The sequence below is a fragment of the Drosophila ficusphila genome, unplaced genomic scaffold (genome assembly GCF_018152265.1).
Source record: "Drosophila ficusphila isolate 14025-0441.05 unplaced genomic scaffold, ASM1815226v1 contig_791, whole genome shotgun sequence".
NCBI classification, from domain to species: Eukaryota; Metazoa; Arthropoda; class Insecta; order Diptera; family Drosophilidae; genus Drosophila; species Drosophila ficusphila.
This window is the reverse complement of record NW_025064737.1, coordinates 24,081,971-24,100,455: the sequence shown is the minus strand read 5'-3', so window position 1 is coordinate 24,100,455 and position 18,485 is coordinate 24,081,971. Positions and strand designations below refer to the sequence as shown.

Here is an 18,485-nt window from a genome sequence, read left to right as displayed (position 1 = left end):
AAAAAGCCACGCCATCTGGCAACGCTTTTCGTAAAGGGGTTTATTGATTTTTCCCCAGCTTTTCCGCAGCAGCTGTTTTCCGGAGCCTGCGCTCTGAACTTTGGGGTTGATTGGAGTTTGGGAGTCGCAAAGAGGAAGATATTAAAAAAAGCTGTTTGTATTGTCATCGCGTGCAATTTTTTACACTTTTTAAAAGAAAGTTAAACAAAGTGCGGTTTGAAAATGGAGGACAGCGGCATCGACAGCGAGGACAGGCAGTCCAACATTTACGAGGACGGGGCAGCTGGCCTGCTGGTAAGTGAATTCGATCAGCGACCTCAACAGCTGAGGAGGCAATGCAATTTTTCACGGAACAACGTCACTGCAGAAAACGGCCAGCGGAGCACCCAAACACATTTCGGATCTGGAGTTTGAGGTGGCATTCCGGGGGGCTGGGAAGGTTTATGCCCCCACGACCATAGAAATCGATGAAGAGGAGGCGACCGGCGGTCGAGGACATGAGCCACCCAACACCTGCCGCATACTGCAGCGCAAACTGGAGCTGAAGGTCGAGCGTGCCAGGAGGAATTACACCCAGTTTCAGGAGGAGCAGGTGGGCTTAGCTGCAATAGGTGTATCTGACTATTAATCTATTTTTGTACACAGTCGACCAAGACACAATCGTCCACTTTGATACCGATCAACCGACTTCCCATTCCGGGCGAGCCCGAACACAAACCCCTCGTGGATTACAAGTCTGAGAGCAGCGATGAGGCCGAGGAAATATCCTTCTTTCCCGCCCAACTGAAGCGGTCCAAACGCCGCCAGCAGAACCACGAACTGACTGACACCTTCAGCATACAGGAGATGACCATCGAGTCGGACCTGGAGTCGGACGACAGCGGTGGCACCCAGAACCTGGAGCTCCTGCTGCCCTCCATGAAGTCGACCATTCTGGACAAGTTCAAGGGCTGCTTCGGGTGCTGGCGGCGCAGGTAATGCCGGGCGGAGGAGCGGAGGTATATCAGCAGACGGTTCAGGCACAAATCACGTTATTGACAGGCACTAGCAACCTACGTACTAATATTAAACTCCATTGCCACTACAGAGCTGTAAACATAGATTTATTTGGCTTAGAAAAATCCATTCGATAAATATTAATCAATACTAAAATAAAGACGGCTTTTATTTAAACTTTGAAAGAGGGTGGAAAGAAATAAAGTCTACTATTGGTTGGTTAGAGGCCTAGTATTTATTTGTAACTAAAAAAAATATTGAATTGTTCAATTTAATTTTCAAGATTTTGATCTAAGTATTTATTTACACGGAAGTACTAGAATGTGGTACAAACATTTCGACTACGAACAACTAATATTAACAAATAGTCAGCCTTCTTATAAATGAAACGTCCTAGGTATCTGTATTGAGGGTAAGACAGACGCCCTGCAGAATCCAGTGGCTCAGATCCTCGGAAGTGGCCAGATTAGCCTCAAAGACCAGGCCGACGCCCATGGCGTTCCTTCGCAACGATGTTGTATAAACCGGGGCAAGGTAAGTATTCTGCGGGGTAAAAGTAACAGTAAGAACCCGTCAGCAAAACCAAGTTCACGGTTTCCCGAATTTAAATTGTCTTCCTTTTTACTTCCCAAAAGCCGTCCGGTATTTAAACTCGGAAACAATTAGCACAACAGATGGCTGAACGCTTTGCGGAAGCTGCTGGTAATTTAGTGCTATGCATTTAAACAAATATCAGCGTGGCCACGCCCCTTCCGCCGTCCGCCGCCCCCGGCATATGTAGATACAACTGCACATTAGTAATTGTCACTGGCAGACGGCGACGTAGCCAGCTATCCTGGTTGTCCCTCCTGACCAGCTAAATATCCCATCCCCACGGGAAACTGGGAACTGGGAACCCATACGAACCTGCAGCTTGAGACGGTGCGCCTCAATGGGCTCCACGGCGAGGATGGCCAGCTCCTCGACCAGAACCTTGGGACGGGAACGCGCCAGCTGATTAGTGGCCAAGTCAAAGCGCCCGCCCTCGATGTACAGACCGTGCACCAGGCAGCCCTGCAAAAAGTTGAGCGATTAAAATGCAAACAGAATTCCTAATTACGAAATTAGTGCCAGCCCCCGAAACCCGAAACCCGGAACTCAGAACCGGGAACCGGATGGAGTTGGGTCATCGTTTTGCATTTAGAGTTCCGGGGGAGGAGTGGGTCTGTCTCCCTGTTGGCCAACTCACCGTCACAGGACGCTCCTCCACATCGTCGGGGTCCGCAAACTTGGTTACGTAGGTGAACAGCGTGGAGCGATCCAGCGGCCAGGCGTTTCGGCGACAGGCAATCTGAAAGGATGCAAATTTACACTCGGGAAAATTAGGGAAAATATGCACTCTCTGCTGATTGAAAAACCTCCTTCCAATGAAAGTTGAGATAAATTATTATTTATAAAGAATACCTGAAAACTATTATTTTTTTAAATTAAAGAACAACTTATTAAAACGGAAAATGTAATAGCAATTTAATTACATTCCTTGAAAATACGTAGAGGTTTGTTTGAGTGTCCCACCAGTTAAGGTGTGACAATGGCGACTCACCTGCACTAGGGCCGTGAGATAACTCTGCGGAATATGCAGACCCGACAACCACATGACCAGGGGCTCTCCGGAAAGCGTCCAGTATTTGTATTGCACGGCACGGAGCTGGGGAAATAGGGAAATGGGGGGCGGAGACCTGATTAGTGGACACGAACTCACCTTGATTGATTTTGCGCTTAGCTGATTAATGAGCTGCGCCTGCGAGAGGCGGCGGTGAAAGGACGGCGGACCGGTTCGAAGGACTCACCCGCAAATGCTCCAGCCAGCTGGCCAACTGTTTGCATGTCGCCGGCGCCAACTTGCTCCACGCGGCTGGCAGGAGGCCATTGAACAACGAGTTGGCAATGTTGTCCAGCACATTGTCCATGCCGATTTCGCCGGCAATCGCCTGCGGAGAGCATGCAATTAAATTAAAAGGCACAATGGAGAGGCACATGTGTGGGCGTGACTGCAGATCCCGGGGCCAAGACAAAGACAGCCCACCCAGCAGCCGGGTTCATTTGCATTTGTAAATTTATTTTGGCAACAAAATGCAGCCTTAGCTCGAAGGCGGGATCTCCCTCGGCGCCCATCTCCTATCTACCAACGCCCAACACCCACATTCAAATTTGGACATTGTTTGCTTGGTCGCCGGCCAAGTTGGCAAATGCATAAACAAATGCGAAATGCAAAACAAGGCTGAAGGATTTATGTGCGGCCTCTATTGACAGCCATATACGAGAAAATCCCGGGATAAAGCGGAGCAGTTAGTTACCTTGCGGAGCAGCTCCAGCGTCTTCTTGATCCGCACGACCAGCAGATTAAAGCGGTCGAGCTCCTGCAGGAGCACCACTCCGGTGGGCGACAGGCTCATCTGGATCTGTTTGCGGATGCGCCAGGTCTCGAAGGCAGGGGGCAGCTTCTTCAGGATGCCTGCTGCCACCGAGTCGATGAAGTCATCGCGGCTTATTCCTCCGGTTCCCTCACCTGGATAAGTTGGAAAAGGGAGTAAGTGAGTGCGGAATTGTGGTGCTGGCAGGTGTCGGGACAAAGGCAAGGAAAATGGCCCAGTAATATATGCAGAGCCTGTGGTTTTCCCCTTGCCTTTTTCGTTAAGCTCCTGTTTTTATGTATGTGGATTTTATTAATTTCTCCCTTTATCTGCCACCCAAATAACATTTTTTCGGTCCCTGCTTTATTTTTTGTTCAAGTGTCAATTAGCAAATACTAAAGCTCATGAATATGCAAATTATCGCCATTTTTTAGGGACCTACTCGAAGCAACTCGGGCATGTTGGCATTGATCGGTTGATTTAATTAGAAAACTTTAGATTTTCCTGGTCCTACTCTATTATATGCTTTAATTTATAATATCTACAAATTTATTTTTAACAAAAACATGTTTTAAATTTAAAAGTTTTGTCCGGCAGATAGAAAAAATCGTATTCATTGGTAGAGCTTAAAAAATTTGCTGCAGTTGAACGCTTTTTCTTTTCGCACGTATCTTGGTGCGTATCTCGATGAATTGAAATAAAATGGCGAAACTCGATTTTTAATCAGTGGAAATATTTGTTCTTATTATTATTTTTATTTACACTAAATGGGCGCTGGTTGGGTGGCTTTTCTGTTTTCTGTTTGCGCTGAATACTTTACCAGGATTGACTTCGGTCGGTGGTGTCCACTTGGTAACTTCATGTGTGCGAATATATTTAAAAAAGTATTCCAAATTGTATATACAATTATTTACAAGGCCACACACACATAAATATGCATGATTGTGAGGGGCGTGCCAAGTGGGCGGCTATGGGGGGGTGGGTGCTGGGGCGTGGCAGGGAAAGTGCACTCTGATGGCGGTTTTAACACGTTTAAGCCCGTAACGCAAAATTATCGACTTTTGTGTGACGTTCTCGCCATTTTTTGGTACTTCTGATGGCGGTCGCCGCGGTGAGGTTTGAACTCGATTCGCTGCGATTTGCGGCAGTGCGATGAAAGTGAGTGAGTGAGTGCCGATGGGAATGGTTATGAGGACGTGCACACCCGTGTATGTACATATAGTATAGTATAGTCGTCGTATGTGCCCTCCAATCTGACCCGATCCGTCGTGTGGGCCACGTGTGCGGTTCTATTTTAATTTTTAATGTGTGCACTGCTGTTGTGCGCCGGCAATAATGGCGCATGCAATAAAGTTAATTGCAAAACCGCAACTAATTAATTAAATTAAATTAAAAATTCAACATGCCAAAAGTACAACATTGCATAGCATAGCAGAGTGGAGCGAGAGCTTCGGAATGAAAATCAACAAGATAAAATGTAATAAACGGCTGACAATTGGCACACGTTGCATGCAAATTGAACCATTTACCAGTTCTGGCCGCGCGCATATCTATATTACATTATTATCATTACTTTTTTCGCTCCGAATCCGATTCGAATTATCTACGGTTAGCGGAAAGTTAAGCGTGTGATAACCGGGGTAAAATGTGGGCTTTGTGGGGATTGCCGATTGGCGATTGGGGTTTGGGTTTGGGGGATTGGGGATTGCTATCTAGAGCAGATATTGGTTATATATGCGATGGCTCACCAGTCTGCGGCTGCAGCTCAATCAAACTGTTCCAAATGTTGCGGGCCGCCATTGTGTAATAACCGATTTCCGCGTTCGGATGCAAACCAAATACATCCGGCTTGTTGACCAGCGGCAGTTTGTCGATGTGCGCTGTTATCAATGCATTACATATGTAAATAGCCGGGGGAAGTGCACCCTCCGAAATCCCCTTCGCTCACCTATGTAGTCCTCCTTCAGGATGGTCTCCTCCTCCGGCAGGCAGTAGTCCACGTTCTCGTCCTCGTAGAAGTGGAAGACCTTAAACTCGTCGAACAGGAAGTCGCCCATGTACTCGTTCATGTAGCAGTTGGTGATGCGCCGGTCGAAGTCGTCGATGACCCTTCCGCCATACATCACCTCGCCAATTAGGTACTTCAAACTGTTCCACGGTATTTTCGAGCCACAGCGCGTCAGATAGGTGCGCAGGATCTCGGTGCACACCTCGAAATCCGTGTCGTTGAAATCGTACGCTATGTTCCAGCCCAGCTTGTCGTACTTGCGGCGCTCCTGCGGATTGGAAAATGGTTACACAAATTAATCGAAGTGCCTCCGCGCGGACGATCAATATCAATTTGCTGCAACTGCTGTTGCTGCTGCCGCTGCCGCTGCTCCATCAATTGTGCAACTTAGCTCTGAAAAGCTTTCAGCTGCTAGAAATTAAGAGATTAATAAATAAACAACTCCACTCCGCACACTCGACCAGCTGGGTTCACGGCAGTAAATAGCGATATCTATGGGTTGCTCGCTCTGATGGCTCACTTACTTGGACGACTGCGTGGAAGAAGGCCAGCACGTAGACCAGTGGCCTGAAGGCGGGATGGGAGCAGCTCTCGAGGCGCTCCTGCCGCACTTTGAAGTATGTGGAGCGCAGATTCAACTTGAGGCCATTGGGTGGCTCCGTGACCACTGTGGAGGAGGGTCAGTATATTAAATAATTACTAATTATTCAATAATTGAATAATTCGATAATGTAAAAATTATATTGCAACATAAAAGAGCAATTATCCTTCGTTAAATTGATATATGTATATGTAAATTATTTATTAAATGTTTGCTATTAAATGGAATCACAGTTAACTCACCCTTGAGCGACTTCTGCAGAATGCCAATGGGGAAGGTGGGCGTGGGATCTGTGGTTATCCACAGTCGGAAGTCCGGGTGCGGGTTCTCGATGCGGTCCAGATACTTCTCCAGCTCCCGGACGAACCTGATCAGCAGGTGTCCATTCTGCAGCATCAGCCACATTCCCTGCTTGATGGCTGTGTCCAGCAGTCGCAGAGCAGCCTTCTCCTGTCCCTGTCCCAGTGAGATGTGGCTGAAGTTGGACATGCCCACGATAGTGTCCGCCAGCTTTATCAGATCGTTGGTGGGATCCGAACCGGCACTCAGTACAAAGCACACGGGAATCGTGCTGGAGGTCTGCTCGTAGATGGCCGCGAAGCTCACCACCGGAGGCATAATATAGAACTCATCCATCGTCTCGACGATGTATTGATTTATGCACCGGAAGATGCGATCCACGCGGAAGCAGCGCAGGAACATTAATTTCTGTGGGAGAAGCCCATCGCCTTAGACATTTTAATACCCTCAGATGACAATGAACCGCTGACAGCTCGTCATCGGTCCTCCATAGTTGGCCAGTAGCTGCTCCATTGTTGCTATTGCTCCTGATATTGCTGTTGCTGTCGCTGTTGCCCTCGGGTGTTGCCAACGTTTCTGCGGCTTCTATAGCCGAACTCAAGTGCAAATTGGGCTCGCTTCGCTTGGCGCTGGTTTCAAGTGCGACTGCGGGCGCAAATTGCCGCTCATCTAATGGTTTGGAAAATTGATAAAATATGGTAATGCACACACACAGAGAGGCGTCCATATATAGAGATACTGCCAGCATGCTGGCTGACAAAAACAGGCTGCTAATAACTTGAGAGGAAAATGTGCGCCAAAGTTGCAGGACGTAGCAAAAGTCGAGTAAAACTAAACGCCCCCCGAGGTGGCGTTCTTTTGGGTTGGGTTCGTTGGGGGTTGGGCCGGTGGTTTCGGTGGGTGAGCGCCGCTTCGCTTGTACATAATAATCCACTAGAAGCGGACATAAAGTACGAAATCCAATAACGCTCAATGGCAAACGGGCAACAGCGACGGCAACTGCAAGTTCAGCAGGAGGAGGAATCTGAGGAGGAAAAGGAGGAGGAGGGGAAGGAGCAGCTGAAGCTCGAGCTGGAGGAGCAGCTCCTGGCCAGGACCACTCGAAGCTGAAAGCATGCAAAGCGAGTGGGTGAGTACACTTGCCTGGAATGCATTGCAATTGATGTTGTAGTCGCCCGGACATGCCACCTCCTCGGGATTCTCCAAGTCGAACCACTGGGCGATGAGACGGCAGAAGGCAGGCGGCAGGACACGGGACACAGGAGCAGGACACAGAAAGCCAGAACACCCAGAGCAGCCAGTTCATGGGCATTCGGATGACGATGACGATGGCGATGGCGATAAGTGCAGGCAAAATGAGCGTCGGCAACGGAACGGAAGTCAGTGAATGCCACATGCCAGTCAGAATCAGAATCAGAAGCCGTTTCGTTCCCATCGACCGACCATCCGAAGTCCAAGTTGTTGGGTTGTTGTTGGTTGGTTCGTGGTTGTTGCATGTTTGTTGTTGTTTGTCCATCGTTGATGTTTTTGTTGTTATTGTTGTTGTGCATTTTATAGCACCGTCCACAGAACAGCAGTAGCAGCAATTTGATAACGGCATCGCAGTTGACGTTGACGTTGAAGATGATGCACCCAAGCGAGCAGCGGGAAAATCGGAAAGGAAAATACGAAAAATATGGAAAGCATGAACATTTAGCAGCGTACGGTTGAACCCTCCATTGGGGTTCAGCGACTGGGGTGTTTGGACAGTTGAAATAACATTTAAAATGCGCTTTTAAAGGTAGAAATCGAACCGGAAATCCATCTTGGCTGTTTCTATCAGTAAGAATAAAATGTAATAAAATACGTAACTGTTTCATCAAATGCTTTAAATGGCAATAATTTGAAACCATTTCAGACCACCAATTGAACATCGCTTGGAGCTCTTACAAATCCCAAAGTACAATCAATAGTTTCCCCGAGCCAAGCCATTACGAACTTACCTCCTTCCACTCGGCGTTGAATCGACCAAAGTGGTCTGGCAAGGTGCCGAAGGTTTCCGGGAAGTCGAAGCTCAACTTGAGCACATCCTCCCAGCTCTTCTCGCCCAGCCACTTGCAGGGATTGGACCGCTCGCTCTTGGTCAGCGCGATGCTGCCCTTGATGAAGAAGTCCAGCTCCGACTGCAGCAGGATGCCGTCCCTCTGGGCCAGCTTCGTGGCAATCTGGAAGGAGAAGAGCAGCTTGTGCCGCTCAAAGATGCCCGTGCATCCGTAGCAGTAGACGTTCTCCGTCAGCGTTTTGATGATGTTGTTCAGTCGCTTGTTCAGACTCGCATCCGGCACAGCTTTGCGGAGGGAGTAGACGAAGACATCCAGATAGGCGGCCAGGGCATACTGGTACATGCTATTAACAGTGGCCATATCCGAAAGGGCGAAGAAGAGCACTGCTCCTCGTTTGGCAGCCGGTCGGTAACCGTTTCGCAGGACCTCAATGTCAGCCGCCGTATCCGCTGCCAGTTTCAGTTGCTCCATGACGACGCCCGCTTTGGTTTTCGTATTTTCCAGAGTTTCTATCAGCTCCACGTTGTCCAGCATGTTGCCCGTCGAGGTGGACAGCTCACGGAGCAGCGAGTCCTCCAACTGCTGCAGGAGCTGCTTGTTTTCACTGGTCTGCTCAATCAGGGACTCTCGCTGAGCCTCCAGATCCGGCCGCTCGGTGCCCACCACCACGCTCAGCAGCTGATCCTCCAACCCAGTTTGGGTCACCGTATAGTTGATAACCAATGCCTTGGCGTACACGGCAGGATCGAACTTGGGATTGGAGAACTTGGTGGTGAGGTAGACCCTGAAACCAGGATCCCAGTCCACCTCTTTGTCTCCCAGCATGACGAACTTGCGACCGCCCTGAATGCGAATGTTCTTCTGCAGGATGTCATCTATCACCGGGTCTATGTAATCGTCCACATCCTCGAACAGCACGGGTGTTCCATACATGATGGCCATTTCCAGCTGCTTGAGAAAGTCCGAATCGCTGAAGGAGAGCACTTTGAGGTTGTGGCGGAACTCCCTCTTGCGAATCCACTGAAGCGCCTGCAGCTGGGGATCAATGCAAAGGGGGAAGCGAGATGCTCTCATGGTGAGGATGCCGTTCTGAATGGACAGCTCGTCGGGCGGCAGACCCTCGTTGGTCCACTGCGAGATCTCCACATCGGTGGTGAGGTAGCCATCGATCCTGAAGGGCAGCTGAATGGGAATTCCCAGGGAAACGATGTCCTCCAGCCAGTCATCGAAGACCATCGCCTTGCGGAATTCCCAGGTAAAGGCGCCTGTGTAGGCCAAAAACGAGGCACTGATGAGGCAAACTCCCACGCTGTCGATCAGCTGCTGGCCCAGGCTGGCCATCTCCTTGCTCCAGCGGATCAATTCGGAGCTCAAGCCGCTGATCAGTTTATCGGAGGCGATCAGCCGCCGCTCAGCCTGCTGCATCATTTCAGTAAGGGCTTTCATCTGTTTCATGGAGGTTGCATAGTTTTCGTTCAACTGGTTCAGCTTCTCCTCCAGCTTTTGGATCTCAGAGTTCAAGTGGTTGAGCAGTTTGATCTGCACGTCTTGCTCTTCTACGAGGAAGTCCAGCCGCTCCTTCTTCGGCTTCACCTCCTTGTACACGTCGAAGAAGCCCAAAACAGCCCTTACGAATCTAAGAAGTCCTGCTCCGGCGATGGAGATCTTGGCCATGTCCTCCAGGTTTCCGCTCTTCATGTGCTGCCTGCACTGGGTTATCTGCTTCTGGGTCAACGCCTCGCAATCCATTTCCATCAAGCTCTTCAGGAAGTTCACGTCGCTCATCATTCCCTTGGCACTCTTCCAATTGATCTCCTTATATCCTTTCAGAATGGCCACACATTCGCAGACCACCTGCACTGCAGCTGGTGGAGTGGCAAAGGATCGGATCTCCGTGATCTGGGCCTTTTCCAATTGGGACAGAGCCAATCTGGCCTCCTCGAGGGCCGGCATCGCCTCGGCCAGGATCTCCTCGGCCTCGTCCTTTTCGATGGCAATCTGCTTGCCCTTGATTTCCACTTCAACGGATTTCTCTGATGCCTCAGCCTTCTTTACATTGGCCTTCTGGGTGGACGACTCGATGGTCACCAGCATGGCCTCGCATTCCTCCGAGGCAACAGCTACGTTCTTCTTTTGCTCCGTGACAATAATGCGGAGCTCGTCGATTTGCACCGACGCCTCCTCGATTTTCTTGATTCCCTCTCCAAGACGCGATCGTTGTTGGGTGATGAATTTGGCCTTTTCCTCTGCGAAGGTAAAGAGTTAGCTTTTATATTTAATGGAACTGCTTCTTTCCTTATTACCCAACAATCCCCTGTAGGTATTTATATAGTCCAAATAGTGTTTCGGCGTCACAAAGTTGTTGCGCCTCAGTTTGGCCAGATAGTCCTTCGAGTACTGCTGGATGGTGGTGTGCACATGGACCACGTGCTCGACGATGGCATCCCGATGGTCGGCCGGAATAAGGCGATGCTCGGTCAGGAAGAGCTTGGCCACCGCGTACAATGCCTGTCGGGGCCACGGGAACACCCAGTCGATGTAGGTACTGCCGATGAGTCCCGGGAAATTGCGGCACCGATTGCGCAGCGCATCGCCAGCCGGAGACATGCAGAGGACCACGTGAAGGTTTTCCGCACAGGTGCGCAGGAAGTAGGCCCAAACAGCGTCTCTGGCGAGAAAAAAAAAGTAAAAAGAATAAAAGAGTTATGTGAATTATCCATCTGGTTATAATCCCCACTTACTTGGAAGCCGAAATACCCTCCTCCTCGGCAAACTTGCGCACTTGATTGACAATGCCGTCTTTGTCTTCATCTGGGAACAAAGCAGGAACCTGACCCACTGTGAGAATATTGTTGATCAGCTCCAAGAAACCCTCCTCGGCCACCTGAGCTCCCGTAAACAGGAAGACAACTTTCTTCCGCTTCACGCCCGCTATGGTGTACAGGACCTTGAGGTCCTCGCGGAAGGCGGCCTCATTGTAACCTCGTGAAATGGTGATCTCGAACACTTCACACTCGGCTGCGAAGGATGCCAGTCGGGTGATGCACTTCTTTCCACTGCCACCAACTCCAATGAGCAGCACATGGCCGCGATTCATGCGCAGTGTTCGGTGGACTCGGGTCAGATGCTCCAGGCAGTCCTCGAAGAGAACCAGCGTCATCTTCTGCTTGCGTTCGCAGTACTCCTCCAGGATCTCGGTGAACAGGGAGAAAACAGAGGGGTAGTCCAGCAAATCCTCGTACAAACGGGCCTCCGATTCGTTGGTGAAGTTGCGGAAGTCACCAAAGAGCAGCGGATCCCGCAGGACGTAGTCCTTAAGATTTAGTATCACCGCAGGTGCCTCCTCGCCCTCCTCTTCCTCTTCACCTTCCTCTTCTCCCATGTCCATGTCTGTTTTAGACGGTTCGTAGAGCAGTCGAGCTTGAGCCTCTGCTTCCGCCTCCGCTGCATCAATGAATCCGTGCTCCTCCTCAAAGGACGGAGGAAAACGATCGGCCACTTCAGCAGCCAGAGTTTTACGCACATTAGCAATGTCCTATGATAATTTAAATTTGAACATTTAGAAGAATAAAACAGTTCCAAGTAGATTTAACATACAGAATCCGCTATCAGGCGATCGCAGATGATCCTGGTGTACTCGTTGCGCCACACTCTGATCAAGTCCCGCAGATTCTTGAAGCAGGTGGGCTCGATCAACAGCATTCCGGCGAAAATGCGCGACAGATCCTTCAGATTGAAGATGTAGTGGAACTTGGAGGGCGTCGGCGGCAGATCCACAATCACAATCTGGGGGACAGGAAGCAATTAGCATTAGCAGGCAGCACAGACAATAACCCATGTAGCCAGCACCCAAGACCCCGCCACACAAATCAATTTTATCTCGACTAGCAATATGCGTTCGCAAGGGACGCAGCCAGGACCTCCTCTTCCTCCCCCGCCCCCTGGGGACATTGCCAAGTTGCTGAATTTACAGCCATTATCGAGTTGCAGTCGCCGCAGCAGGGAGCGCGCATCTGAGTAACGGCAATTCTATTCAAATAACTCATTTCACTCCATTTCGTGGGGCATTAATATCCTGCCCGAGTGTGTAAAGAAGACATACGAACTGGGAACTGGGAGCTCGAGGACGAGGGGCCAGCAGGTGTGAGTAAATCATTTTCACCCCAAACATTTTTCGGTTTTCGATGGAGGCGGAGTGGGGGAGGCAAGCCCTTCGTCTTGTGGCAATTGCGGCGACAAATGCATTTTTATCTGCACGCAATGAAATGCGATAATATTTTAGTGTCAACAATTGTTAAAAGTACCATAAACTACGGCCTCAGTTCGGAGCCACGCCCACAGCTGCGAAAAGAGCCATCTCCTTGCAGTTCAATACTCGAACATAATCAAATTTCGCTCCGGCCAAGATATTCCGGCAGAGATAGAGACCGAACGGGTCGCAGATACAGATACATTTAGGATGGGGAGCGGGCTGCGGAGGAGAGGGGCAGAGGAGGCCCAGATACAGTCAACTAGGCAGCCGTCGAGGCGGGTGACCATTGTGAGGGCAAAGTGGAGTGGTTCCTGTGGAGTGGAGTGGAGTGGTGCAGAAGTACGGGGCGGGTCTGCGACGACTACGGCTCTACGGCACTGAGTTGCACTCGAAAAACCAATGGAGCAGCTACGAGATTGAGAACAAGGACGATGGAGAGGACGAAGCCCGACGTCGCAGTGCATTACAGACCATTGAATAATTTCCATTTCCATTGTACGAGGAACGGAGCCGGCAAAATGGTGGGCGGCACGGCAAAGCAGATTATGAAAAATTGTCGTTATTTGCATATGTAAATCGAATTTCATAAAATTTGTGAGAGGCCTTAAAGCATTATTCAGGAATTGATTTCTTCTACTGAATTTGCACTGAATGCAGTCAAGGTGTTCTTTGATATTGAAATAAATTCTGGCTAAAGCTGGTAAATTTATTCAACGGAACACACCTAAACGGGGGTCACAGAAATATCTTTGAGCAATATGTCAGGAAAATGTAATCCCTAATTGGTTTTCATGAGGTTAGAGGTTAGAGAAATACATATATGCTATGATTGAACGATTCGTACTGATATAAATGATATTTCCTATTTATAAATAACTTGGTTGAATCCCGTAATAAAGAAACTTCTTACCTTGAACAGCTTTAGTGTCATGTGTACAATCATGTCGGCTATCATCATATACTTGTCCTGGAACTTGACGAAGGTCATGTGGCCTTTGAAGATGGACGAGTAGATCTGGATGAGGGACTCGTCGTTGGGGAATATGATGTTGTACGTTGAGAACATGCTGATGAACCGGGGATCCACCTCGTTTCGACCGCCGCCCGCCGTTCCCATGGCTGCGTAGAAGGTGAGGTCCTTGAACTTCTTCCAGTTGAGATCCTTGTCGCGGTCGTACATTCCGCCGCGCTCGAAGAATAGCTTCAGCAGGGCGATTGGCTGCTGGGTGCCGTACCTGTGGAGGGGGCAAGGGGGAAAGGGGCAGGGAAAAAATAATCAGACCGGAGCTCGTCACTCTGTGTCTTCCTGATGTAACGACGCGGAACTCACTCATCCACCTGCGGCATGTTCATGTCATCAATAAAGCAGGCAATTCTCTTGCCCATCGGTGGCCCGTACGTATCCTTGGTGCGCTTCTCGACGGCCGCCTCCAGAGTGTGCTGCACATCCAGCGAGGAGGTCCTCGATGAAAAATTAATATTGAGTATGACCTGAAAGGGATGCGAAAGGTTGGGGGCGCCATGTTAGCCGGGAACGCGACGTTTGTCAGAGAGATTTTTCAATTACGTTGACACTCGGATTGAGATTGCGCAAATATTGCATGATGGTGGCCGTCTTTGATGTTCCCGCCTCGCCCACCAGCAGAACGGGTCGTTTGATCTGCAAACGGGAAGGAGGAGTTTTGGTTATTGGGTGAACGAAACCGCAACCGCAGTCGAAATAGGGGCAAACATTAATAAGGAAGCCGGGAGTAATGACTTTCCCGTGCATCCATTGCATGCCGTGCACCACTCACCTCGCTCATCAGACTCAGTGTTCGGTTTGTCCGCGTGTTGTCCACCGTGGGCACCAGGATCTCGCTGAACTTCACCTGCGGGTCGTGCGTGTACGGCTGCACCACCCACTCCCAGGCCTTCCACACGTTGTCCTTGATGTCCCAGAAGTAGTCGTACAGCGTGGGCTTGCTCTGCGGGAACTGCCCTCCGGATGCGGGACTCTCCGGGGTGTCCTGCACCAGTGGGAAGCCGGATATGCGTTTCATGTACTCGTCGAACACGATCTGGTGCTTCTCCAGCAGGCAGGCGCCCAGGGATCCGTAGACGGCCTGCAGGAAGCAGCACTCCAGAGTGTCCGTGTTGTACGTCTGCAGCACTGGCTCGTCGTAGTTCTTGCTGTCCATCACGTAGTTGGGCAGCAGGGCGTCGTACAGGTTGCAGAACTGCGTGGTCATGTTAAGATCCGTCTGCATAATAACCAGTTTCAAGGGATTCCCCTGCGTGGTGCCATCCAGACCCTCTAAAATGAAAGCTATTGCCTGCGTGATGATCTTCTCGAAGAAGTCGTTCAGCAGCTCCCGCTGGGGCTCCGGCCGGGTGAGGACCCACCGCTGCCAGTAGGGACTGTACCGCAGGTTCTTCGGGTCCACGTAAACCATTCCTGCCCGGGAAACCGTGGCGGGGGAGGCGTAGTTCAGGTTTCCCACCTCGAAGAGCAGGGCGCAGTAGTTCTCCAGGCGAATGCGCTCGCCGTTCGCCAGCGTCAGCAGCTTGTTGTCATCCATCACCGAGTTCATGTTCTCGATCCACAGGGCGTCCACATCTCCATCGAAGCAGGCGTAGCGGCGCTCCTGTCGGCGAGATGGCATCGGGATGCATTAGCCTAAGTGCGTTACACAACGCCTGTCACCGGAGTTCCTTTCTGCCCGGTAAGCTCACCCCAGTAAGCCCGCCGCCCACGAAGGACTACTCCGCAGAGCCGAATGAATGGGCTTGGGTGAAAAAATCAGTTGGGACGCGCTCAATAAAAAATGGCGAAAACGGCCAGGAAATTTATTTGAAAGTTACCCTGCAACATTAGTTTAAGTCAAAGCTTTTTAAATTCACTTGAATTGCACTTTTAGAAATACATCCATAAACATTGAAATATACTTTTCAAAATCAGTGAAAATTATTGTTAAAAGTTATAAGGGTAATGGCTATAATTCTAATTAATATTTTATTTATGTCTTAAAAATATTCAATCTTTTCCCTCTAAAAATCAAAAAAGCAATAATTATGGCCACTTTTATTTTGAATAAATTTCAAAATTGCTAAAGTTCTTTTATCTATTACCTTGTGCTCTTTACCAAACCCATATGCCCTATTTCAGTGGTTATGCAATCCCGGCTTATTACTGTATGAATGCGATTTCCGCATGAATGATGCGGCGCAGCCACAAGCAGCTCCATTCGATCCCGAACCCAAATTACGGGTGTGGGATTCGCTGATGCTGCACTTTAATTCCCGTGTGGTTGGCGCAGTCACTTGCCCAGGTGTTTGCCACAGAGGCACCCCTAATCCCACCCAAATACAGCCCCCTCCACATACCTCACGCTCGATGGGCTTATTCATTTCACGGAATATATTTGAAAACAATCCATCAATCCAGTCCCTCGTTTCCATATCCAGAAAGCCGTATAATTCAATCACAGAGCAGGCCTGCGAAACGAACGAGATGGTAAACAAACTCTCATATGGCCAAATTACACTTGGTTAAACTTTAATGCAGGCACAATACGTATAATGAAAGTCGAGCAGGGGGAGGAAGGCAAGGTTTGATTGCTTCCCAATCGCAGTATCCAATGCTCCTCCATATTGCATCAACTAATTACAATGGCATGCAATTGAACGATTTCACAAGCACTTAAAAACTCAGATTTGCCAAAGCAAAATGCGGAGGACAGAGAGCTGCAATTTGAAGACAGGACGAGGCCAAAGGACATGCACCAACGCTCATAAAAGGGCGGGCGCAACTCGGAAAGTGCTCGCAGGGGGAGGCAATTTGGGCGCTGCCTGAATTTAGGGAACGGAGCCGAATCCACTTACCTTGGGGTTAAGCACAAGGCACTTGGTGGGCAGGCCCATGTGGGTCTGCGCCTTGACCAGGGCATTTATGACCACCGTTTTCCCGCCACCTGTTGGACCCACCAACATGGTCGAGTGCCGGGTCATCATGGTCTCGTACATCTGCACCACTTTGTCCTCCTGTAAAGTACCACCACGGCGACGACGACGACGACGATGAAGGAGAAGGCGTTGCCGTCGTTGGGATTTAGTTGTCATAAATGGTGTTGGCCAGGCCGGCAGGTTGACATCGCATGTCCAGCATGTCCAGTTGTCCGTTTCCGGCAGGCGAGGTGGCCGGACATTTGCGCAACATTTTGTTTGATGAAAGTGGCAAGGATTTCGCCCGGAGTTTGAGGGTACAGCGTGGATGGAGATGGAAAAGGAGAGAGAGCAAGAAATGGAAAATTGTATTAGTGAAAATTGTCAGCAGTTGGCGTCGGAGAGGCAAAGTTGAAATTGGACGTAGAACGTAGGGCACCAGGAGGCATCGGGGCAAAGTGCTTTGTAACATTTCCTTCATTTGCGATTATGCGACATGGCGCAATTTACAAAGTGTCAACGTGATGGCCGCCTGTCAACAGGGAAGTGACGGGACACAAACCGGCGGAGGGACGCACCTGATCGGGAAGCAGAATGTAGCCGTCGTTGACCAGCACATGACGCACGGCCGCATTGAAGTCCGGATAGCCGATGCGGGGACAGTCGATGCCCGGAAACAAATCCTTGATGAGCCCCAGGAAGAGCGGCACATCCTCGAACACGAACTTGGGGAAGTTCATGTCGCGCAGCACTCGCATCAGCACCACCGCCTCAGGAAGATCCTCCGACTGGCGCTTCATCACACCGGCCATTCTCAATACAGAGTTCAGGGATCGCAGACCCCAATCGTAGTGGCACTGCTTGGATAGTTGAGCTTGTGCCAGGGAGTAGAGAACGGTCATCTTCTTGGCCAGCACTTTGGCGGTTAGGAAGCCATCGGAGAAGAGGGAGATTAAGCAGATCAACTCGAGATCTGGTTTGATACAGGTCACTGGACGGAAGAGAGCCTTCACGGACTCGGGTAACTCCGTGCGACCAGCGTAGCCAGGATTCATGGTCACAAACACGCCGCACTTGGGATCCAGCTTGATCTCAACGCCTTCAAACTACAAAATAAAGTTATTAACTAGAGCTGATGAGAAATAATCTCATTTGTACTTACCACAAACCGTTCCAGTTTCCTAATCAAGCCATTCCTGATGGTCTGCAGCTGGGTGGAAATCACACTGAGCACGGAGATGTCTATTCTGTTGAACTCATCAAAGCATCCCCAGGCGCCGCACTGGACCAAGCCGGAGAGAATGGTGCCCACTGCCCGGTAGTCCATGCCCTCGCCGCAGTTGGTCACCACGCAGAGCAGCCCCATGGCCTTGGCCAGATCCTTGACGGTCTCCGTTTTGCCCGTTCCGGCTGGTCCTGCCGGAGCTCCGCCCAGATTCATGAGCAGCGCCTGGGTGATGGTCAGGTAGATGCGATCCGTGAGCGGGGTGATGACCAGGCGGCCGTTGAGACCCATGTACTCGTAGCCGAAGTCAAAGCTGCCAGAGCACTGGAGCACATGCAGATTGTCGTAGAACTTGATCCAGTAGAAGCGCAGCTGGCTCTCCCAACTGAACTCGCTGGCGTCCAGGACATTGTCCCGCACAAAGTTGTCGATGATGTCCCTCGCGTGGACATCCACCGTGCACTGGGCCTTGAATTTCAATCGATCGTTGCGCGAAAGATTGGAACGCACTTTTAAGACCAGCTCCTCGATCTGGTAGTTGTTCTTGCCCAGGAAGTCCTTCATGGCCCTCATGTTGCCGTGGTTTTGGGCCTGGTCGAAGGCCTCCTCCACCTCGGCGGTCCACCAGACCTGACTCGCCGCCAGTCCAATCATTCCCTGGTAGTTCATTAGCCAGTCGGGCCTGAAAGTCGAAATCGAAAGTGCCCAATGACTGTCAATTTAATACAATTGGCCATAAATATG

At 50.1% G+C, this 18,485-nt stretch overlaps 2 protein-coding genes across 2 annotated transcripts in view; one reads left to right on the top strand and one right to left on the bottom strand.

Moving 5' to 3' along the window:
• Nucleotides 1–47: 47 nt before the first annotated feature.
• Nucleotides 48–1,156, top strand: LOC108102295. The gene is made up of 3 exons (XM_017207058.1): nt 48–294; nt 368–592; nt 646–1,156. Exons 1-3 carry the CDS (start codon nt 223–225, stop codon nt 976–978), a joined length of 630 nt encoding a protein of 209 aa, XP_017062547.1. The 5' UTR covers nt 48–222; the 3' UTR covers nt 979–1,156.
• A 110-nt stretch (nt 1,157–1,266) lies between these two features.
• The window catches only part of LOC108102297 (dynein axonemal heavy chain 10), a 33,192-nt gene continuing 15,973 nt past the window's right edge, over nt 1,267–18,485 (bottom strand). The window contains 23 exon segments of the mRNA XM_017207059.2: nt 1,267–1,539; nt 1,903–2,049; nt 2,225–2,326; nt 2,579–2,683; nt 2,826–2,966; nt 3,333–3,544; nt 5,138–5,269; nt 5,338–5,665; nt 5,922–6,064; nt 6,241–6,706; nt 7,442–7,513; nt 8,281–10,586; nt 10,644–11,008; nt 11,082–11,875; nt 11,938–12,126; nt 13,503–13,827; nt 13,923–14,083; nt 14,160–14,252; nt 14,389–15,219; nt 15,959–16,069; nt 16,457–16,615; nt 17,095–17,622; nt 17,679–18,423. Coding sequence (XP_017062548.2) covers nt 1,390–1,539; nt 1,903–2,049; nt 2,225–2,326; nt 2,579–2,683; nt 2,826–2,966; nt 3,333–3,544; nt 5,138–5,269; nt 5,338–5,665; nt 5,922–6,064; nt 6,241–6,706; nt 7,442–7,513; nt 8,281–10,586; nt 10,644–11,008; nt 11,082–11,875; nt 11,938–12,126; nt 13,503–13,827; nt 13,923–14,083; nt 14,160–14,252; nt 14,389–15,219; nt 15,959–16,069; nt 16,457–16,615; nt 17,095–17,622; nt 17,679–18,423 — 8,605 coding nt within the window. The 3' untranslated portion in view covers nt 1,267–1,389.